The 24,947-nt window shown below is 42.6% G+C and overlaps 1 protein-coding gene across 2 annotated transcripts in view; it reads left to right on the top strand.

Annotated features, from left to right (window-relative positions):
• The window catches only part of fads2 (fatty acid desaturase 2), a 101,376-nt gene that overhangs the window by 37,031 nt on the left and 39,398 nt on the right, over positions 1-24,947 (top strand). Inside the window, exon 2 of one of the 2 annotated variants that reach the window (XM_063062037.1) lies at positions 13,515-13,625. The exons of the other annotated variant lie outside the window; for it this stretch is intronic. Coding sequence (XP_062918107.1) covers positions 13,515-13,625 — 111 coding nt within the window. The remainder of the gene's footprint in view (positions 1-13,514; positions 13,626-24,947) is intronic. 2 annotated transcript variants of the gene reach the window in all.

Raw genomic sequence — 24,947 nt, 5'->3', positions numbered from 1 at the left:
GCAGCGAGTCAGATACTTCACCTGCGTCAAGGCTCACGCTCGGTGCTGGATTACACCGTGGAATTCAGGACCATCGCGGTGGACTGTGGCTGGAATGTGGAAGTGCTGTTGGCCAATATCATCGTGGCCTCTTGCAGCATTTGAAAGACAAGTTGAAAGTGCCCACGACCTTGAAAACATCCTCACTCTGGCCCTTCATGTTGACAGGTGTCTCCTGGAAGCAGCCTCCAGATCACCAGGCTGAACCCCAGTTCCATGTCATAGTAGAGGACCCTCATCAGCAATGCCTCCGGGGGCCATGCAGTTAAGGAGAGCCCCCTTATCTCCCCAACAGCATGAGCATCACTGGTGTAACAACTTGGACACAGAGAAGGTGTGGGCATGGCCCTGACTATATTCCCTCAAACAGCTACAGAGCTTCGTGGGCTATTCCAACTTCTTCTGCTGTTTCATCTGGAACTCAGCCAAATTGCCACTCCTCTCACCTCCCTTATGGATAACTTGGTTGCCTGCCTTAGACCCTACTTTCAAGGAGCTTAAGAGGTGCTTCCCCACCACTTCCATTCTCCACCATCTGAACCCCTCAGGACCTTTAGTGGTAGATGTGGATGCATCCGAGGTGGGCGCCAGGGCCATCCTGTCCCAGCGAGAACAGGGTGGGAAGACACACTCTTGTGCCTTCTTCTCGAGCAAGTTCAACTGTACACAACACTGTTATGTAGTAAGAGACAGGGAGCTACTCTCCACTCAATGGGCCTTGGAGTCATTGGCTGATGGGAAATATTGAGCCCTTCCTGATCTGGAACGACCACCAGACCAAAGTACAAAGTAAATTTATTATGAAAGTACATATATGTCACCAAATACAACCCCAATATTCATTTTCTTGTGGGCATACAGAGTTAATCCAAGAAATGCAATAGAATCAATGAAAGACTGCACACAACAGGATGGACAAACAACTAATGTGCAAAGGATTACAAACTGTGAAAATACACAAAAAGGGAAAATATAGTAGCAACAACTGGTTCTTGAGGACCAGGTCTGTCAGGCCCTAGACACGAGCCTGCTCTGGCTGACACACCTGACCACTGCATGTACCTGCTGGGGGCCTTGCATCCTGAGGCATTCCAGTGGTCCCTCTCCTCACCCCTCTCCGGCCATCCAGGTGCAGAATGGACTCTGGATTTTCTGCGATGCCAGTTTTGGTGGCCTACTAGGACTGCAGATGTATGGCAGTTCCTCTCCTGCAACCCTACCAATCCGTCAATGCCTGTGGTCCCACATTGCCATGGATTTCATCACGGGTGTGCCACCTTCTGACGGGCCATGATGATCACGATGGTAGAGCACTGGTTCTCCAAGGCAACCCACTTCATTGTCTACCATCAGGGAACTTGCTTCTTCAACATGTAGTTCGCCTCCATGGTTTCCCTTAGGACATTATGCCAGACCAAGGCCAACAATTTATCTCCTGCCTCTGGCGAGCCTTCTGCTCCCTCTTCCACATCTCAGTGAGTTTGTCCTCTGACTGTCATCCGCACACCAGTGGTCAGTCAGAAAGTGCCAATCAGCAAGTAGAGAAGTATCTGTGATGCTTTGCTGCCTCTAATGCTTCCATATGGAAGATGTATCTGGTCTGGACCAAACTGTCTCCTGACCTACACACCTTCTCTGCCATAGGTATGCCCCCTTTGAAATGCTCTATGGCTACCAACCTCCTCTGTTCTCCATGGAAGAGCCAACGATGGAGACCCCATCTTCCAGGCCCTGGATTGCCACTGCTGGAATACCGGAAAGGTGTGGGAGGGCCATCCTAGCTGCTAACCACGGACAACTGCCAGCAGTGAGCAGGCAGACTACTCCAGCCTGGGGACCCTTGTCTGGCTGTCAATTCGAGATCTAGCCCTGCACACCAACACCTACAAGCTCCTGCCCTAGTTCATTGCTCCATTCAAGATTACCCATCGCATCAGTCCAGTCACTTACCGTCTGCAGTTACCACCATCCCTCAGGATCATAGCTACCTTCCACATTTACTGCGTCAAGCCCATTGTCCAAGGACCACTCATCTGATCTCAGCCTGCACTTTCGGAGCCCAGGATTGTACATGGGTCGCTGATTGATGGATTCATTTCATTGTGGATGAGGTGTGTAGTACCTGGGCGACTGGGTAGGGTGGTCCAGAGGAGAGGTCTAGGGTGCCATCCAGTTTCTTCTTGGATCCATCGCTCATCAAAGAGTTCCTCCGGACCCATCTGCATCATACTGGGTCTTCTGGTGCATGTCATAAGAGGAGGGGTCCTGTCATGCTTGCACAGACAGGCACTTGCTGGTCTCTACCTGGCTAACAGGATTCAGCTGCAGCTCATTTCCAATTCATCACCTGCAAATCCTTCCCAATTCATCACCTGTAGCCTATTTAAACCCAGCTCTCGTCCACAGTCCTTGTTTATCTATTGAACCTGCCAGCCTCAACCAGTTGCTTCTACCCTTCAGTTACTTTGTTGCCTGTGGTGTTCAGTATCTGTTCTCTCTCATTCTGTGGCCCCTTGTGGCTTGTTATTTTTGCAGTCTATTATCGAAGATACTGCTCATCGCTGAATTGTCTCCACTGCCCTGATTTTGAGTCAAGTTTGCTCTACATTTCCTGACGGGGAGTTCCAAGGAAGTTCTAACTTTGGCTGTGAAAGTTTTAGAAATAATAATGACAAAACATATTGATGAAGATAGAACAGTGGAGGTGGTGTATATGGATTTTAGTAAGGCATTCAACAACGTTCCCCATAGTTGGCTCATTCAGAAAGTCTGGAGATGAAGGATCTAGGGAAACTTGTGGATTCGGAATTGGCTTGCCCACAGCTGCCAGAAGTTTGTAGTAGGTGGAGCGTATTCTGCCTGGATGTCAGTGACCAGTGGTGCTCCACAGGGATCTGTTCTGGGACCCCTGCTCTTTGTAGTTTTTATAAATGACTTAGATGATGAAATGGATGGGTGGGGTTAGTATGTCTGCAGATGACACGATGGTAGTGGATAATGTAGAAAGTTAGTAAGTCCACAGATGACAGTGGTTGGTGATATTGTGTATAGTATAGAAGGTTGATGTTCAACAGAATATTGAAAGAATACAGAGCTATGCTGTGAGTGGCAGATGGACTTTAGTTCAGAAAAGTATGAAGTGATATATTTTGGAAGATCAAACCTGAAGGCAGAATTCAGGATTAATGGCAGGATTCTAGCAGTGTGGAGGAACAGAGGGATCTTGGGGTCCACATCCAGAGATCCCTCAAAGTTGCCATGCAAGATGATAGGTGGTTAAGAAGGTGTATGGTATATTGCCCATTGTTAGTTGGGGAATTGAACTCAAGAGTCATGAGGTGATGTTGCAGCTCTTTTAAAACTCCGGTTAGAATGTGTGCTGTTTTCTCACGGTATGGATTAGTTTTTAGTTCCAAGTTCTCCTGCCACATTTTGTCATCCTGCAACCTTATCCTTCAATCTCTTTGAATTATGGAGGACAGCATGTGTATAAATGTCTCTCTCCAGCAGACTTCATCATGATCATCATGACTCCAGTATTTCTACTATTTTTTAATGTTTCTTAATTGTACATATGTGAACCATCTGACTGGCCTATCAGAGTTCTCTGTGGGAACTAGTTGACTTGATCAGCATTTCTGATCTGGCTATTGTTCACGATTGCACTTAATAAAAAAAAAAGACCACACTTGGAGTATTGTGTTCAGTTCTGGTCACCTCATTAGACAGATAATACTTTATTGATCCCAAAGGAAATTACAATATCACAGTAGCATTACGAGTGCACAAATATAAATATTAGAAGAGAAGTAGAAAGAATAAAAAAAAAGTTACCTCAAACAGTCTAGTTGGGGGGGGGGGGTTATTACTTGGCCAGATATAGGTTGACTCATTATAGAGCTTAATGGCTGAAGGTAAGAATGACCTCATATAGTGCTCTTTGGAGCAGCACAATTGTCTTAGTCTATTACTAAAAGTGCTCCTCTGTTCAGCCAAGGTGGCATGCAAAGGGTGAGAAACATTGTCCAGAATTGTCAATATTTTCTGTGGGGCCCCTTGTTCTATCACAGCCTCCAGTGTGTCCAGTTTGACTCCTATTACAGAGCCAGCCTTTCTAATCAGTTTATTGAGTCTGTTGGCATCACTTGTGTTGATGTCATTGCCCCAGCACACCACAGCATAGAAGATTGTACTGGCAACAACAGACTGGTAGAACATGTGAAAGAAAGGCTTGCATACTCCAAAGGACGTTAATCTCTTCAGGAAGTAGAGGTGACTCTTGCCCTTCTTGTACACAGCTTCTGTGTTGGTTCTCCATTCATGTTTTTCATCCAGGTGCACCCCAGGTACTTGTAGGTCCTCACCACATCCACATCCACATCCTCACCATCAATAGTAACAGGAGCAATGCAGGCTTAGTCTTCTTAAAGTCCATCACCATTTCCTTTGTCTTACTGATGTTGAACTGCAGATGATTCAGCTTGCACCATTTGACAAAGTTCTCCACCAGGGCCCTGTATTCATCCTCCCATCCTCCCTTTATATACACAACTATTGCAGAGATATCAGAGAATTTCTGCAGATGACATGACTCAGCGTTGTATCTAAAGTCTGAGGTATACAGGGTAAACAGGAAGGGAGCCAATACAGGCCCCTCTGGGGCCCTGGTGCTGCTTATAGCCACATCTGACACACAACCCTGAAGATGCACAAACTAGTCTGCCAGTCAGTTGTCCATTATCCAGGATACAGTGGAAATGCCAATCTGCAATAAATGGAGCTGGTCTCCCAACTATGAGGGCTGTATGGTATTGAAGGCACTTGAGAAATCAAAACACATGATCCTTACAGTGCTGCCCTGCTTATCAAAATGGGAGTAGGCTCTGTTCAGCAGATAGATGACAGCATCAATGATGTGCTCCTGGTAGCAAACTGCAGGGGATCGAGTGTTGATCTGACCAAGGGTCAGAGGTGAGTCAGGACCAGCTTCTCCAGGTTCTTCATGATGTGTGAGGTCAGGGTCACTGATGATAGTCATTCAAGACTTTCGGTTGGCCCTTCTTGGGTACTGGGACCCCACATGATGTATTCTACACAGTCGGGACCCTTCCAGGCTGAGACTCAGACTGAAAATGTGCTGGAGAACTCCACACAGCTGCTGAACACACTCCTTCAGGCCCTTGGCGTTCACACCATCCAGTCCCAATGCTTTGCCGTGTCTGAGCTTCCCCAGACCCCTTCTCACCTGCTCGGTAGTGAAGGTGAGTCCATGGTGACTAGGGAGTTGGTGGAAAGTGGGGGCTGGGGAGGTGAGGATTAGGATGATAGTAGTTGGTTTGTGGAGGTATGGATGGTAGGTGCAGGGCAAAGAGGGACATAGACAAGGGAAGCCTGTGTTGTTCATCCATATGTTGTATTGGAGGGGGGAGGAGGGAGGAGGGGAGGTATTGGCACTGTGAGAGCATTGGGTGCCTCGGCACCTGGACTGGTGTGCTGAGGGGTGTGAACAGGAGGGCAGTTGTCAAATCTATTGAAGAATTGGTGTAACTCATTAGCCCATTCACGGCTGCATTCTGAGGCTCTACAGCTAGACTGATTGAAGCCATTGATGTTCTTCATGCGTCTCCACACCTCTGCCCAAGCTTGTTCTCCAGCTCTCTTCTGTATTCCTCTTTAGTCATCTTGATCTTCCTCTGCACATGTTTCAATTCCTTCCTTCTTTTTACCAAGGAAGTGGAAGCTATGGAGAAAGCTTTAGAGAAAGTGCAGAAAAGATTTACCAGGATGTTGGTTAGATTGGAGAACATGTGAGGAAAGGTTGAATGAGCTAGGGCCTTTCTCTTTGGAGTGAAGGAGGATAAGAGGAGACTTGATAGAGGTGTATAAGAGCCGAACCGTGTATAAGAGGCATAGATCGAGTGGGAAACTAGTGCCTTTTTACCAGTGGGGCAGTGCTTTATATTAAAGGATATACTTTAAGGTGTTTGGAGGAAAGTGTATGTGGGGAGGGATGTCAGAGATAGGTTTTTCATATAGAGACTGGTTGCACTTCTGGAGGTGGTGATAGAGGCAGATACATTAGGGACATTTAAGAGACTCTTGGACAGGCACATGGATGAGCAAAAAGGCCATAAGATGTAGGAGCAGAATTAAACCATTTGGCTCATCAAGTCTGCTCCGCCATTCAAACATGGTTGATCTTTTTTTCCCCTCCTCAGCCCCTCTCCCTGGCCTTCTCCCCATAACGTTTAATGCTGTGTCAAGAACTTATCAATCTCTGCCTTAAATACACCCAACAACCTGGCCTCCACAGCTGCCTGTGGTAACAAATTCCACAAATTCACCACCCTTTGGCTAAAGAAATTTGTACACATCTCTATTTTAAATGGACGGCCCTCTATCCTGAGGCTGTGCCCTGTTGTCCTAGACTCTCCCACCATGGGAAACATACTTTCCACATCTACTCTGTCTAGGCCTTTCAACATTCAAAAGGTTTCAATGAGATCATCCTCATCCTTCTGAATTCCAGCGAGTACAGGCTCAGAGCCATCAAACCTTCCTTGTATGATAACCCTTTCCTTCCCAGAATCATCCTTAGGAACCTCCTCTGGACCCTCTTCAATGCCAGCACATCTTTTCTTAGATAAGGAGCCCAAAACTGTTCACAATACGCAAGGTGCAACCTCACCAATGCCTTATAAAGCCTCAGCATTGCATCCCTGCTCTTGTATCCTAGACCTCTGGAAATGAATGCTAACATTGCACTTGTCTTCCTCACCGCCGATTCTACCTGCAAGTTAACCTTTAGGGTGTTCTGCACAAGGACTGGCAAATCCTTTTGCATCTCAGATTTTTGGATTTTCCCCCTGTTTAGAAAATAATCTGTATATTTATTTTTTCTACCAAAGTGCATGACCATGCATTTTCCAACATTGTATTTCATTTGCCACTTTCTTGCCCATTCTCCTAATCTGTCTTAAGTCTTTATGCAGCCTACCTGTTTCCTCAACAATATCTGCCCCTCCACCAATCTTCATATCATCTGTAAACTTTGCAACAAAGACATCAATTCCTTTGTCTAAACCATTGTTATACAGCTTTAAATCAAGTGGTCCCAACACCGACCCTTGTGGAACATCAGTAGTCACTGGCAACCAACAGAAAAGGGTCTTTTTATTCCCACGCACTACCTCCAACCAATCAGCCAATGCTCTAACCATGCTAATAACTTTCCTGTAGTACCATAGGCTCTTAACTTGGTAAGCAGCCTCATGTGTGCCACCTTGTCAAAGGCCTTCTGAAAATCCAAATATACAACATCCACTGCATCCCCTTTATCCATCCTACTTGTAATCTCCTCACAGAATTCCAACAGGTTCATCAGGCAAAATTTTCCCTGATGGAAACCATGCTGTCTTTGTCCTATCTTGTCCTGTGTCACCAAGTACTCCATTACCTCATCCTTAACAATTGACTCCAAAATCTTCCCAACCACTGAGGTCATGCTAACCGATCTATAATTTCCTTTCTGCTGCCTTCCTCCTTTCTTAAAGAGTGGAGTGACATTTGTTAATTTTCTAGTCTTCTGGAAACATGCCAGAGTCCAATGATTCTTGAAAGATCATTTCTAATGCATCTACAATCTCTACTGCCACCTCTTTCAGAACCCTAGTGAGCAGTTCGTCTGGTGCAGGTGACTTATGAAACTTTAGGCCTTTCAGCTTTTTGAGCACCTTCTCCCTTATAATAGTAACTGCACTCTCTTCCCTCATACCCTTCAACATCTGGCACACTGGTAGTGTCTTCCACAGTGAAAATACTCAATTAGTTCATCTGCCATCTCCTTGTCCCTTGTTATTATCTCTCCAGGCTCATTTCCTAGTGGACCTATAACCACTCTCATTTTTTATATATTTGAAAAGGCTTTTTCTATCCACCTTGATATTGTTTGCAAGCTTGCTTTCATATTTCATCTTTTCTCTTCTAATGATTCTTTTAGTTGCTTTCTGTTGGTTTATGAAGTGTCCCAATCGTCTATCTTCCTGCTAATTTGTGCTTTGTTGTATACCCTCTCTTTTGTTTTTACATTCGTTTTGATTTCCCTTGTCAGCCACACTTGTACTGTTTTGCCATTTGAGCATTTCTTTGTGTTTGGAATACATCTACCCTACAGCATCCCAATTTTACCCAGAAACTCAAGCCATTGCTGCTGTGCTGTCATCCCTGCCAACATCTCCTTCCAATGTCCTTTGGCCAACTCCTCTCTCATACCACTGTAATTTTCTTCACTCCACTAAAATACTGCTACATCAGACTTTACTTTCTCCTTATCAAATTTCAGGTTGAAGTCAATTATATTGAGCCTAATGGCAGAGCTTTCTTAAAGGGAAACTGCACTTGCTACCTGGCCGTTCTGCAGTCTGGAGTCTGCCGAATTTGAGGATTGTTCAATTTTTTTAAAAAGCGATTTTGCTTACTGGAGTACCAATGGCTGAGGGTGGAGCTCAGCTGTAACAGTCCTAAATGGGAATATCTGACGATTCCCTTTCGAGCTTTTATATTTTAGTCATCTCAGTGTATGCTAACATTGCATATGCTTTCCCTACTACCAGCACAACTTCCAAGTTAACCTTTAGGGAATCCTACACCAGGACTTTCAAGTTCCTTTACACCTCCGATTTCTGAATTTACTCCTCATTTAGAAAATAGTCTACACCTTTAATCCTTCTACCACATCCCTACACTGCATTCCATCTGCCACTTCTTTGCACATTCTCCTAATTTTACCTTCCTGCAGACTCCCTGCTTTCTCAACACTACCTCCATCTATCTTTGTATTGTCCGTAAACGTGGCCACAAAGCCATGAATTCTGTCATGCAGATCATTTACATATAACGTGAAAAGAAGCTGTCCCAGTACTGACCCCTGCGGAACTTCACCAGTCACTGGCAGACAACCAGAAAAGGCCCTTTTTATTCCATTCTACCTCCTGCCAGTCAGCCAATCTTCTGACCACGCTAGTATCTTTCCTGTAATGTCATGAACTCTTATCTTGTTAAGCAGCCTTATATTTGGCACCTTGTCAAAGGCCTTCTGAAAATCCAAGAAACAACAACCGCAGACTCTCCTTTGTCTAACTTGCCTCAAAGAATTCCAACTGTTTTGTCAGGCAAGATTTCCCATTAAGAAAACCATTCTGACGTTGGCCATATTTTATCATGTGCTTCCAAGTACCCCGAAACCTGATCCTTAATAATGGACTCTAACATCTTCTGAATCACTGAAGTCGGGCTAGATGGCCTAAAATTTCCTATCTTATGCCTGCCTCTCTCCCTTCTTAAAGAGTGGAGTGACATTTGAACATTCGCAGTCCTCTGAAAACACTCTAGAATCTGGTGATTCTTGAAAGATCACCACTAATGCCTCCACAATCTCTTTAGCCACCTCCTTCAGAACCCTTGGGTGTAGTCCATCTGGTCCAGGTGACTTATCTACCTTCAGACCTTTCAGCTTCCCAAGCATCTTACTAATAACAACTGCACTCATTTTTGCCCTCTGACACCTTCGAATTTCTGGCATACTGTTGGTGTCTTGCACAGTGAAGAATTACTAATGTAATTGCAATGAACATCAATGGTGGTTCATCCCTCTCTCCCTCCCTCCCTCCCTTCCTCACTCTTTCTTGCTCTCTCTCGATGGCCATCCCATGGTACTTTGTGGAACAATGCCACTTGCCTCTTACTTGCCCATGTCTGAATGTTGTCTAGAGCTTGGTGCATGCTGGCATGGCTGTTTCATTTGCCGATGAGTTCTGAATGAACTTCAACATTGAGCAACTATCAGCAAACATCCCAACTTTTGATGTTGCAGTGGAAGGAAGGTCACTGGAGAAGCAGCTGAAGATGGTTGGGTCTAGAGCATTGCAGTGATAGACACAAGAGGTTCTGCAGATGCTGGAGAATCTCTCACAACACCTAACAAAATGTCGGAGGAACTCGGCAGGTCAGGCAGCAACTCATGGAAGAAAAGAAACAGTTGAGGTTTTGGGCCAAGACCTTGATGAAATCTTGACACTATGATCTTCCATAAATGCTGCCTGATCTGCTGAGTTCCTCCAGCATTTTGTATGTGTTGTTTTGCAGGGATAGCCAAGGGATGGGATGAATGATCTCTAACACCACAACCATATATACTTTCGTGTGAAGTACTTTCTCCTTTATGTCGATTGACTTCAGTTCTAGCAGGGCAGCTTGATGCCACACTCAATCAGCTGCTGCCCTGATGTTCAGAACAGACACCCTTATCTCACCTCTGGAATGGACTAAGGCTGTGATGAGATCAGCAGCTGAGTGGTCCTGGTGAAGCCCAACATGGGCAATGGTATGTAGGTTATTGGTCAGTAAGTGCTACTTGATAGCAGTAGCAATAAAGGTTTCTATCACGTTGATGATGACTGAACATAGACTTACAGCCCAGGAATTAGATGGACAGATTTGCCCTGCTGCTTGTGAATGGAATATACCCTTCCTCGTTGTCAGGTAGATGCCAGTGTTTCACCTGAACTGGAACAACTGGATTAGATGCTCAAAATGAACCTCAAGGTTAATTTTGACTGGCACTGCTGGTTGCCATTGGGAACAGTTTGGCAGTTCCAGATGTCATCCTGAGATTTATACACTTTGGTCACATTACTTGAAGGTGCTACACAGCAGTGCCCTGGTAAAAGGCTTTGAAGTGCACTGCAAATGGAACTGGTAGCTTGAAAACCTGAACACAAGCATTGCAACATTTTCTTTACTTTCTACCGGATTAACAGATGATGAGTAGGTGGTGGGAGTGAGAAGAAGAGTTAAGTTATTGTCAGAAAAAATGTTTTGAAACTGTACGGGGGGGGCGGGTGTTCAAAAGGACATCAATCATATCAGTGCACAAGAAGAGCTGGGTGAGCTGTTGCCCAGTCGCCCTTGCATCCACTGTGATGAAGTGCTTTGAGTGATTATTCACGGCCAGAATTAACACCTGCCTGACCAAGAGCTTTCACCTGCTGCAATACGCCTATCTCCACAATAGGTCTACAGCAGATGCAATCTCAGTGGCTCTCTACTCATTCTTTGATCACCTGGACAACAGCAATCCCTATGTCAGGCCGCTGTTTATTGATGACAGCTCAGCATTCAACACCACCATCCCCTCAGTGCTAATCAATAAACATCAAAGCCCAGGCCTCTCTACCAGACATCCCACCCTGCAAAAACTCATTTCAGGGAGGTAGCACCATCAATTTGCGGGAGACTCCGGGAACTTCCAGGAGAGGTGGGATGTCTGCAATAGAGTAGCTCCTTAGCAGCTAGCCAGCTAGTTTAAATAATGTTAGCTATGCTAATGAACGAATGACACCTGTTAAACTCAACTCAACATGTCTTTTGCAGTCTTAACCCACCCTGAGCAATAGAAAAGTCACTGTTGCAAACAGTGCAGCGAACAACACTGTCATTATTTTTGACCCCTATTAGGCAGGAGGTACACTTTAGGGTAGTCTGGGGTGACATACGTTTTATATTTTCTTTTTTTAGAACACTCTGCCATGGCGTGCTCTCTCGCTTGCTCTCTCTCTCTCTTGCTCACTCTCTCTCTCTCTCTCTCTCGCTCTCTCATTTGCTCTCTCGCTCACACTCGCTCGCTCTCTCAGTCACTCTCTCGCATGCTCTCTCGCTCGCTGTCTCTCACTCGCTCTCTCTCTCTTGCTTTCTCTCTCTCTCTCTCTCTCTCTCTCTCTCTCTCTCTCTCGCTCTCAAAACAATTGATTTCCGGGATATTGTATATAATTTGTGGGCATCAGGGAGCCACTATTAATATGCAGGAGACTCCCGGAACTTCCAGGAGAGGTGGGATGTCTGCTGTACCTTCCTCTGTAACTGGATTTTTGATTTTCTCACTGTATTCAGTGCAGATGGGAAATACCAGCTCCTTCTCACCGACAATCAGCACAGATGTACCTCAAGGATGTGTCCTTAGCTCACTGCTCTACTCTCTGACACCAGTGCTGGTAAAGTCTCAGATGGTGACGAGGAGGCATGCAGGAGTGAGATAGATCAGCTGTTTGACTGGTGTCACAACCCCAACCTTGCACTCAGAGTCAGTAAGACCAAGGGATTGTAAGTGTACTTTAGGAAGGGGAAATTGGGAGAACATGCAGCAAGTCTCTCTGAGGGGTCTGCAGTGGAAAGGGTGAGCAGCTTCAAGTTGCAGCATGTCAATATCTCTGAAGATCTATCCTGGGCCCAACATATTGATGCAATTATAAAGAAAGCTCACTAGCAGCTGTATTTCATTAGGAGTTTGAGGAGATTTTGTGTACCACCAAAGTCTCGCAATTTTCTACAGATGTACTGTGGAGAGCATTCTCACTGGTTGCATCACTGTCTGGTATGCGGGGGGGGGGCAATGCGCAGGATTTGTAAAAAGCTGCAGAGGGTTGTAAACTCACCTAGCTCCATCATGGGCATCAGACTCCCCAGCACCCCACCATGGAGGGCATCTTCAAAAGGCAATGCCTCAAGTTGTCAGCATCCATCATCCAGGACCTGCCCACTTTTTATTACCACCATCAAGGAGGAAGTACAAGAGCCTAAAGGCACACAATCAACATTTTAGGAACCGATCCTACCCCTTCCACATTCAGATTTCTGAATGGTCCATGAACTCCTGAAAACTGCCTCATTATTTCACTGTCTTTTCGCACATATATATTTTAAATATATATTATTGCAATTTATAGTAATGTTCATGTATTGCACTGTACTGCTGACACAAACAATAAATTTCATTATATATGTCAGTGATATTAAGCTTGGTTCTGTGTGTGGGAGAGAGGTGAGGGAGAGGGGTGAGAAGGAGAGAGGGAAGGAGGGAGAGAGAGGAAGGGAGAGAGGAAGAGAGAGAGAGAGAGAAAAAAAAATGTTCCCACACTGTGTACAGGAACATGATAATTGAAAGTTTATTTAAAAACAAGGACTATATCCTGGGGAATATCTGGGAAGAGGGTAGCTTAGTCACTTAATATTTTAATTGCAGTGGAAAAGATAATTTAAATAGCAACGATTTGGATGCCGCTGTAGTTTTGCCTCCTGTATGAGGATTATGTGTAGAATGAGTCGACCTACATCAGTTTCCCAAGCTCAGTAGCTGGCAAAGGTTTGGCATTTTAAGATTGCCATTTCTGTGACTTGTTACACTGTAGAGTTTGTACCTGGTGGGGACTATCAGATGGATAGAACTCTACACTGCCCAAAGCCACTGCAGTACGGCTTCAGGGAGCCTTTGATGGTGTTGCAAAATAATAATTGTTAAATTTATCCATTTCTAATGTCATATGCCTTGATAGTCACAATAGTTTTACTGAATTAGAAGTACACTCTTCTTTCTCTGAAAAGTCTTATTTTGACTTCTTATTGCTTGTGCTGTTTTGTTGCAGGATGCATTCCGGGCTTTCCATCCAGACCTTACCTTTGTCCGTAAGTTTCTGAAACCTCTCCTTATTGGCGAGTTAGCTCCAGGGGAGCCCAGCCAGGATCGCCAGAAAAAGGTGAAATGTAATCAGATGAAATCACAATGGTTCTTTTGACCTAAATTTAGCACATACAATATTTTAATTTTACTGACACACGCAGAATGCTGGAGGAACTCAACAAGTCAGGTAGCAACTATGGAGGGGAGTAAACAGTCGACATTTTGACAAGACCCTTCAATTTTTTATTTAACATTTTTACCAAATTTTACATTCTTTCTTGCTTCCTTTTACATTTTTTTTGGTTTAGTTTGAAAAGATTAATGACTAAATGAAAATAACACAGGAAATTGAAATGAATATGCTTTTAAGTATTCTGCAGCTGATTCCTTTACTTTAAACGGGCATTCACGTTTCTCTAGAAAGTGAGAGTCAAATTCCTTCCTTGGTTACAAAAATTAACATCCATGCTAATTGTTCATGTATCAGTCTTTGTAGGTCCTTGTAGCGATTCAGGAACAGCTTCTTCCTCTCTGCCATTCGATTCCTAAATGAAATCTTTGGACACTGCCTCACTTAAAAAAAAATACAGTATTTCTGTTTTTGCACTTTTTTAATCTATTCAATATACGTAATCGAGTTACTTGTTTATTTATTATTATTATTATTTTCTCTGCTAGATTATGTGTTGCATTGAACTGCTGGTGCTACGTTAACAAACTTCATGTCACATGCCAGTGATAATAAACCTGATTGATTCTGACCTTTTGTGCTAATGGTCAGACTACTACACATCCAAGAGGAGAATTTAGTTTAGTTTTTGTGCCAGTGCAAGATCCCATATTAAGGTATGAAATGAATTTGAAGCAAAAATAGGAGATGTCTGCTAGGAACAAAGAAGCGCTATATCTCAAAAGCAAATGAATTACCAGGAGGAGGTGTCAATTACATTGCAGACACAGCAGCTATTTTGATAGCGCTGTTGATGTGACCAGCAATTGGCCATCAATGGCATGTGATGTCATGTCCTGCGAAGTTTCTTGCAAACGCTGGGCTTGTCTAGGAATAATGAAGAAAGCCTTGAACTTACTCCCAGTGTCCACTTTACTAGGTACACCCGTTTACCTGCTCATAATGCAAGTATCTTATCAGCCAATCATGTGGCAGTACCTCAAAGCATAAAAGCATGCAGTCATGGTTAAGAGGTTTAGTCGGTGTTCAGACCAAACATCAGAATAGGGAAGAAATGTGATCTAAGTGATTTTGACCCTGGAATGGTTGTTGGTGCCAGATGGGGTGGATTGAGTATCTCGGAAACTGCTGATCTCCTGGGACTTGCATGCACAACAGTCTAAAGTTTACAGAGAATGGTGCAAGAAGCAAAGCATTTAGTGACTGGCAGTTCCATGGGTGAAAGTGCCTTGTTAATGAACGTGATCAGAGAAGAATGGCCAGACTGGTTCAAGCCGACAGGAAGGCAACAGTAACTCAAATAACCACTCGTTATAGAAGTGGTGTACAGAAGAGCATCAAAGTTTGAAGTGGGTGGGCTACAGCAGTAGAAATCTGTGAATGTACATTCAGTGGCCACTGTATTAGATAAAGGAGGTACCTAATAAAGTGGGTATTGAGTCTAGATTGATCTTGAGACCAGAAGTAAGAACGCATGCCTATTTGTTCAGATTCAAGAGGAACTTAATGCAGAGTTTTTGAAGTGATACACTCAACCAACTTTTTTGTGAGCTCTTTGGGTACAGTTTCAACTGCCTAGAAAATACTGAAATAAATAGATATTAATCTGATTTTAAGTGAAAATTTTACTTGTCAATAATCTGTCTAATTTTTTGCAATGGATTTTACTAGGCTTATTAAAATGTCAGTGACCATCTTTTTAAATATGGAATTATAAAATAAAAAAGAGAGAAAATGCTGCATATACAGTGGATTCTGGTTATTTGGGAAACACCGGGGCCAGTACATTTTGGCTCAATTAAGGAGCTGCCCTAATTAGCTGAAGTTTCATGGAAATAATTTAAAAAGTATAAAAAACACAAACTAATTCTAACTGAGTAACAAATTTTGTACTTAAATTAAATATAGAACAAGTTAGTACCGTACAAATACAGTACAGTACTATAAAACTTCCAGTTTAAGATGGCGCTGGTGAAACACAACGAAGTCTTGCTATCACCAAAAACAACTATTAACTACTTTACTAATCACAATTTTTCTCAAAAATGATCACTGCAAGCAATAGCCTGTGATGTTCCTTTCGGAGTCGAGCTTTTGAACCGCCTGTATGACCAAGCATTTTTACGGTGTGAACTGAAGTCTTGGAGGCGCAGGACAGCTGCGGTGTGACGTGTTTGACCCAAATTGTGGTGGCTGAGCCCAGGCCCAAGAGTGGGCAACAAGCCAATGCTTGGCTGCTGGAGTGGACCCGGAGGCAATTTGGCGTGGCAGAAGCAAGGCGAGGCGGCGAGGCCTGCACCTGAGAATGAGGAACAAGCTGAGGTTTGACCAATTTAAGTGCTGGACCAAATTGGAAAGGTCGGCTATGGATTGAATCAAGGCAGCAGGCCTCAGGCCCAAGATCATAACAAAGCCGCTGGGCCTGGGTTTGAGAGCGAAGAACGAACCAGTGATTGTCTGATTTAAGCACTGGGCCAGATTGAAAAGATCGGAGTATTGGGGTTGGTGTTCAGCTCGCTGACTGTGAGGTTTACTTGACTCTACACTGAACTGAGGCTGTGAACTGCAACTAAGCAGCTCTTGGATCGGCTGTGACTGGCTTCGTGGCTGTGGACTCATTCTTGTGAACTTCAATTCTGAATGTTACTTGCTTACTTCTATTATTTGCAGGATTTGTTCTCTCTCTAGCTCTTTCTCTATCTCTCTATAGTGTTTGATGGTCCTTTTCTAATGGGTTCCATTGCGTTTCGTTGTTTGTGGCCACCTGTAAGGAGATGAATCTCAAGGATATATATAGTATACATACTTCGATAATAAATGTATTTGAACTTTAATAGAATCAGAATCAGGTTTAATATTACCTGCATATGTTGTGAAATTTGTCAACTTAGTGTGTAGCAGCACAATGGAATACATGATAGTATAGGAAAAAAATCCATTACAGTAAAAAGAAGTTTATAAGTATATATGTTTATATATATGAACGTATTTAAACAGTTAAATTAAAAATAGTGCAAAAACAATATAGAAAAAGTGAGGTAGTGTTTATGGGTTCAATGTCCATTTAGGAATTGGGTGGCAGAGGGGCAGAGGCTGCTCCGGAATCACTGTGTGCCTTAGGCTTTTGTACCTCCTTCCTGATGGTAGCAATGAGGAGAGGGCACGTACTGGATAATGAGAGTCCTTAATGATGGATACTGCCTTTCTGAGGTACCGCTCCTTGAAGATGTCTTGGATACTACGGAGGCTAGTAACCAAGATGGAGCTGACTAATTTTGCAACTTTCTGTAGCTTCTTTTGATCCTGTGCAATAGCCTCTCCATACCAGACAGTGATGTAGCCTGGCAGAAAGCTCTCCACAGTACATCTGTAGAAGTTTTTGAGTGCTTTGGGTGACAAACCAAATCTCCTCAGACTCCTAATGAAATATATCCGCTGTCTTGCCTTTATTACTACATCGGTATGTTGGGACCAGGTTAGATCCTCAGAGATCTTGACACCCAGGAACTTGAAATTTCTCACTCTCTCCACTTCTGATCCCTCAGTGACGATTGGTTTGTTCCCTCGTCTTACCCTTCCTGAAGTCTACAATCAGCTCTTTGGTCTTAGTAACGTTGAGTGTAAGGTTATTGCTGCAACACCACTCAACTAGCTGGGACACCTTGCTCCTGTACACCCTCTTGACATCATCCTGTACACCCTCTTGCCCCCTCCTGAGATTCTGCCAACAATCAGCAAATTTATAAATGGCACTTGAGTTGACCTAGCCGCACAATCTTGGGTGTAGAGAGAGTAGATCAGTGGGTTAAGCACACACCCCTGAGGTGTGCCAGTGTTGATCATCAGAGAGGAGGAGATGATATTATTACCAACTCATCAATAGTTATTAATGGAGAAATTGTATGCTGCTGTGTTCTTTTGATTGACTGTAAATTACCAAATCAGTGCAGACTCCGAGTGCAGAAATTTCTTTCAACAATTGCATCCTCCAAATTTTCATTTTCATTGCAACATTCAAGATGATGTCATCAAATTCTTTATAGTTCCTAACTTGCTGAAGTAGTGAAATTGTTTAAATTTCACTCCCAGCTGTTTCTTGAATCTCCAAGCTTGAATGCTTGAAAACACGGTGAGCAAAATATTACTGAATTGTCTTACCGCTTATTTCTCACCAACTAACAGTGACGAAGATCACAGCTTTATGAATATAAGCACATGTACCTGATGCTATTTAATAATTGTTTATGATATATTGTCTAACAACTACACAAGTGCACGTGAATGATGCTAGTTAGAAGCTGTTTGAAAACAGTCTCCTGTCCCAGTTAAGTAACATAGTGTCCCAAATAAACAAAGGGAATCCTGACTATTTTCTTATTTAGTTTCTGTTCTTTAAGAGTTGTTCCAAATAGGAGGCTGCCAGGATTAACCGATGGCCCAATTAACTGGAATCCACTGAACTCATCAGGTTAGACAATGATGATGGAAGATAAACAGTTAATGTTTTACATCAAAGATTCTTTATCAAAATGAGTCTATGCCCTCATATGTGAAACTGCTTCCCTTACTATGATGGAATTTAATTCAGACAAGTGCGAGGTGTTGCACTTCAGTGGGACCAACCAGGGTAGGTTTTATACAGTTAATGGTAGGACACTGTGGAGTCTGGTGAACAAAGGGATCTGGGAATAAAGGTCCACAATTCGCTAAAAGTAGTGTCACAGGCAGAAAGGGTCATAAAGAAAGCTTTTGGCACACTGACTTTCATAAATCAAAATATTGAGTGCAGGAGATGGGATGTTATATTGAAGGTGTATAAGATGTTGGTGAGGCCTAATTTTGAGTATTGTGTGCAGTTTTGGCTACTGATCTACAGGAAAAATATAAATATAAGATTACGGAAAAAAGTTACAAGGACGTTGCTGGAACTGGGGGACCTGAGTTATAATGAAAGATTAAATAGGTTAGGACTTCATTCCTTGGAACGTAGAAGACTGAGAGGAGATTTGATAGAGAGGGCAAATCAAGCAGGGTTTTTGCACTGAGGTTAAGTGGAACTACAATTAGAGGTCATCGGTTAAGGGTGAAAGGTGAAAAGTTTAAGGGGAACATGAGGGGAAATTTCTTTGCTCAGAGAGTCATGAGAGCATGGAATGAGCTGCCAGTACAGGTGGTGCATGCGAGCTCGATTTCAATGCTTACAAGAAGTTTGGATAGATACATGGATGGTTGGGGTACGGAGGACTATGGCCCAGGTGCAGGTCGATGGGAGGAGGCAGTTTAAATAGTTCAGGAGGGACCAGATGGGCCAAAGGGGCTGTTTCTGTGCTTTACTTTTCTATGACTCCATATAAAATAGACATAGGAGCAAAATCAGGCCATTTGGCCCAGCGAGTCAGCTGTTACAATTGAATGTGGTTGATTTATTATCACTCTCAATCCCATTCTCCTGTCTTCTCTCCATAACCCTTGACACCTTTACTAATCTGTTTTAAATATACCAATGACTGCTTCCACAGCCAAATGTGACAATGAATGTTAGAGTTTCATCACCCGCTGGCTATAGCAGGTGTTACCAACCTGGGGTCCACAAACCCTTTGCGTAATGATATTGGTCCACAACATTAAAATGTCGGGAACCCCTGGGCTAAAGAAATTCCTCCTCATCTCCATTCTATTGGGACTTCCTTCTATTCTGAGGCTGTGCTCTGTGGTCATAGACTCTCAAACTACTGGAAACATGCTCTGCATGTCCACCCTATCCAGGTCTTTCAACATTCAATAGGTTTGATTGAGATCTCCCTTCATTCTTCTGAATTCCATTGTGTAAGGCTTTCCAGTCTTTTCTATTTTGATTTCAAACTTCCAACCTATGTAGTCTTTCGATGTTAATTTACTGAGGAATATAACAGCTTGGAACCCAATAGAGTAATAATTGGCTCTTGAACTAACAGTTTGTTTGCACTGAGCTCCAGATTCATTGATACGGAATTCCATGACTCCTGAGTGGTACAAAGTGAGACATATCCTTAAAGGTAGTAGGATAAGGTGTAAGGGATGTTTGCTTTATAGAGCAGGGCGGTTATGTTTGAACTTTATCTATAACAATTAGACCACTCTTGAATACTATGTACAGTTCTGGTCACCACATAACAAGAAGGATCTGGTTGTGACTGGAGAGGATGCAAAGAAAATTTACTAAGAATTGGAACAACAGTTGGGTAGGCAGGTTAGCTTGGATTTACAGAAGTCATTTGGTAAGTTGCCATATAATGGATTATTTAATAAGAAAGAAGTGTATGTGGTTGGGTTAACATTGCCACAGAGAGATAAATGTTTGACTAACAAAAAACAAGGGGTTGAGATAAATTAGCCATCATCAATTAACGGGACGCCACAGGGATCAATGCTAGGCCTCAACTATTTACATTGATGACTTCAATGAAGGGATCAAGCATACTGTAGCCAAATTTTCTGATGAAAGGTGGGTTAGCAAGTTGAGAGAAAAAGGCAAGGAACCTGCAAAGAAGATGTAAACAGGCTAAGTGAATTGTCAAATGGCACATAAGGAAAAATGAAGAAGCAATTTGTTGTTTAAGTGGAGTAAGCTTGCAAATTGTTGAGGTAGAAAAGCATCTGAGTCCTCATACATGAAGCACTTCACACAAGTACGGCAAGCAATTTGGAAGGCTAATGGAATGTGCCTCATTATTGCAAGGAACACATGGTAAAAAATTAGGAAAGTTTTGATGCAATTTCTCAGGGCATCAGTAAAACTGCACCTGCCCACAGTTTTGGCCTCTGTGTTTAAAGAAGGATAAACTTGCATTTGAAGCAGTGCACATGGAGGTATAGGCAGTGGAAGGATGAGAGGGGAGATGTGTGAAAGATCTTCATTCTGTAAGTGGTAGTGGTTTGGAAGTTATCACTTGAAAGAATGCTAAAGAATGCCAGAGGCAGAAACCTTTACAGCATTAAAAATGTTTTTTCTCCCTTCTCTAACTTAGCTTTATATTCTCCCATGCATTAGCCTTTTCCAGAATTGCTTTCTGCACTACTGTACCCTATAATTTTGCATCTTTCTTGCTGAGGCCTATTGTACAGAGAATAACATGTATCACAAAACCTCCTGCCATCCCATGTTACAGAACACCAGCACATTAATAATGTACACCAGCACAATGATGGCAATGAAACTGAATTCAGATATTGTATTTGAATGAACAATGTTTGAACCTACAATGCTTTGTTCATATTAGTGTATTTGGTGCACAGTATTTAGTATTTGAAAAAAAACAGTAAGCTTAGTTCTGTGTTCCAGTGTGATGGTATTGGGTTTGCTGACCATGAAATCCTAAACTCAAGTGAAGATGTTAAGGCCTATCCGATATACGTAGCCATGAGTACCCTCACTAAAGATAGATAGATAAATAGGTAGATAGATACCTTATTGATCCCAAAGGAGATTACAGTGTCATAGTAGCTTTACAAGTGTACAGATATAGAATTATTAGAAGAGAAGTAAGCAAGAATAAAAAATAAGTTACCTCAAACAGTCTAACAGAAGGGGGTCATCATTTCTCCTGCTATAGGTTGATTCATTATAGAGCCTAATGGATAATGGTAGGAATTACCTCATATAGCGCTGTATGGAACAGCACAGTTGTCTTAGTCTATTACTAACGGGAGATTATACTGTAACCTCCTAATCTTCAAAGACTTGCTCACTTCCCTGTTTATTCTCCATGGTGAGTCTAGTTGTCAATACGCACTATTTGAGCAGTGGGTTCCCCCACCAGGGAGAAGATATTTCCAGCTAACGAAGTAATTTAAAACACAGTTTATTTAAAACACACAGAAGATATCTATCTTAAACAGTTCCTAATTATAAACTATTTCTAAAACTCGAAGGATTTCCAAAACACAATTCCTATAAACTGAAAAAACATACCCGTGTTGCAGATGAACGAATCATCTGTCGCAGAAATCAAAGCCGGAGGAATGGATTCTATTTCAACCAGTGTTTCTTTCAATCTTCTTAATAAGCCTGAACTGCTCTCTACATTTATATAGTTTCTTTGCCAGTTGGGTGACTTCTCAAGTATATGTTTTCTCAGATACCTTTTTTACACAAACAGTCTAAAAGCTTGTTGGAGCTACACTTCCCAGCTACCCACAATTAATGCTGTGAAGCTAACTTCCTTGAGTCCACAAAGCTCTCAATTTATTAATAGATCAGTTGTTAATATGCTAAGTGATTTTTCTCCATCTGGTCTGCAAGCATCTTAGTCAGCATTGTCTGTTTTGAAACAAGCCAAATTAAATAACCCATTGTCATATACTGAACCTCTTAAGCAGCAATAAGCCAGATGCAGTAATTAACATCCTACTTCCTACAGATAAAACAGAGCTTGTTTGCAAAGCTGCTCTATAGACAGTGCCTTGTTTTAACTTCAATCTGGTTACTGTTTTCCATTTACATTTTAAGAACTGAAGACTGGCTCCTGTTTATCAGAAGCTAAACAAATATAGTTGGAAGCTTAAATTACCCTGCTATTACAAGTGGCTTCTGTGTTTAGAAAGCTGAGCTGGACAAAACAATAGGCCCCTGGTCCAGGAAGCGAATATCCATCACACCAGATGAGATATTGCTACTGAGCGTCATATAGCAGAAAAATAAGGCAGTTTAAATAACAATCATTGTTCCACTTACGCACAGTTCATGGCTGTTTTATGCGTATCCTTCCATCAATCACTTTAAATCTATTCCCCCTTGGTTTCTGATCCCTCTAGAAATGAAAATGGAACAGCACAGTACAAGCCATTTCGACTGATCCTTTAACCTACTCCAAGATAAATCTAACCCTTCCCCCTCAGATTGCCCTCTCTTTTTTTCCTTCAATCCATGTGCTTATCTAAAGGTCTCTTAGACTCGTTAAATGTTCTTCATGTATCTGCCTCTACCACCACCCTGGTTGTGCCACCACTCTGTGTAAAAAATAACACCCTCTGGCCCCCCCCCCAACTAGACTTTACTCCAAGTAGGTCCTTGCTATTTATCTGGGAGTGAATAAGATGAGTAACTACACCCTGTCTCCTGCTTCAAGAAGGTTTTTTTTAACAAAAACTGGCCAAAAAGAAATTCAAGCTGCCATTGTGTTGTAATCTACAGCCTGTGTGAGAGTGGATAGGTGCCAGTTCCTCAATCATTGTAGTCCTATTAATATTTAGGAGTTCTTTGTGCTCATTTAATGTCATGAATGCCAGCCCTAGGATCGCATACACTTCTGGCTCCCAGCGCATGACAATCACACACGTACACTGAGAAGGTCCCAAGCAAGCTCCATTCTCTCTATTCATGTCAGATCAGTTACTGCGGACTTAAATACCCTTGACGCAGCCCCATCACATATTAGCAGATCAGATTCAGTACCTGTTCGATAGAGAGGAAAGTGCACTTAACCAAGAGAGTATTGAGCTGGCTGTTTCTGAGGTGGCAAAAATAGAGCAATGAGAGAAAAGTGCAAGAAAAATTTAGAAGGTCCGAAAGTCTGAGAAGTGAAGATTGTGTTTTGGAGTGGGGTGGTGAGGGATATTGGGGCTCTCCAACTCTCTTCCCACTTGAGTTTATGACAGAGTGAGTTTAAATCCCATGTGGAGTGATCAGGTAGGGGTCTGCATTAGATGTGCTAGGCCACATACTGGTGGTGACAAGTCATGCACCTGCACAATTTGCTCTGAGATGGACCCATGCTCAGTTTTTCAACAATAAAACACAAATGGTACAGCACAGGGAACAGGAGTGAGAAGGTGGTGATTTATTGAGGCAGGTTGGAATAATCTGAAATCTACAACTAAATGACCTGGTACTGATGGCAGATGCTTGGAAGGTATTCCAGACTCCCTCACCTCAGTGGAAACCGACATTTTGAGGATAATGAACTTCCTTTTTCCATGGCTAAAACAGAGGAGGTTTTGCACAATTCCTTATGTGTTTGGTTAGGCAACTCTTCAGCAGGAGTCATGTTGTGGCAGTTCCTTTAAAAATAATGTGAGCAGTACTTTAATAGATGGAATCATTTACTGTCTTAGTTATTGCTGTTTGTAATGAGATAACCATTCTTTGCTGTGGAGTTGAAATGTTATGTTTAGATGGCTGCCTAAAATCTTAGTCTCCTGTTCACAAGCTATACTCTCTACCTTGTGAGGTGGGACCAAATGATTGTTGGAATGGGCCTACAGCTGTAAGGTGCCAGAACATAAGACTAAGAGAATATTCTTGCTTAAGCAAATTAAAGATATCTGTTCAAAGATATTTTCTTTTAAAAAAAAAGCAGAATTGGTGAGCTATTTTAGTAAAACAACACATTTTTTCTCTATGCACATTGTTCAGCTGAACAATTTCATGTCACATGCCAGTGATAATAAACCTGATTCTGATTCTAATAAAATCATTCAACCAGATAAATGTCAAATTAAGAAGGACAAACCATAATTATTCTCACATGTTTGTCACAGCAATACTTCAGAGTTCAAGGTACATTTATTATCAAAGTATGTCTAGGTATACAACCTTGAGATTTGCTTCCTTACTGGCAGCCACAGAACAAAGAAATGCAGACATCCCACCCTGCAAAAACTCATTTCAGGGAGGTAGCACCATCTATTTGTAGGAGACTTCTGGGAGAGGTGGGTCTGTAATAGAGTAGCTCCTTAGCAGCTGGCCAGCTAGTTTAAATAACGTTAGCTATGCTAATGAACGAATGACACCTGTTAAACTCACCTCAACATGTCTTTTATAGTCTTAACTCACCATTGGGCAATAGAAAAGTCATTGTTGCAAACAGTGCAGCGAGCAACACTGTCATTATTTTGACCCCTATTAGGCAGGGGTACACTTTAGTGTAGTCTGGGGTGATGTACATTTTTTTCTGGAACACTGCAATGGCGCGCTTTCTCTCTCTCTCTCTCTCGTGGTCGCTCGTGCGCTCTCGATTGCTTTCTCTCTCGCTCGCTCTCGCTCTTGCTTTTCTCTCGCTCGCTCTCAAAAAAATTGATTTCCGTGATATTGTATATAATTTGCGGGCATCAGGGAGCCACTATTAATATGCAGGAGACTCCCGGAAGTTCCGGGAGAGGTGGGATGTCTGGAAACCCCAAAAGAACCCATTAAAAAAGACTGTCAAACACCCAATGTGCAGAGTGAAA

Source organism: Mobula hypostoma, chromosome 11 (assembly GCF_963921235.1).
Source record: "Mobula hypostoma chromosome 11, sMobHyp1.1, whole genome shotgun sequence".
In the NCBI taxonomy this organism is placed as follows: domain Eukaryota; kingdom Metazoa; phylum Chordata; class Chondrichthyes; order Myliobatiformes; family Myliobatidae; genus Mobula; species Mobula hypostoma.
This window is presented reverse-complemented; position numbering and strand designations above follow the sequence as displayed.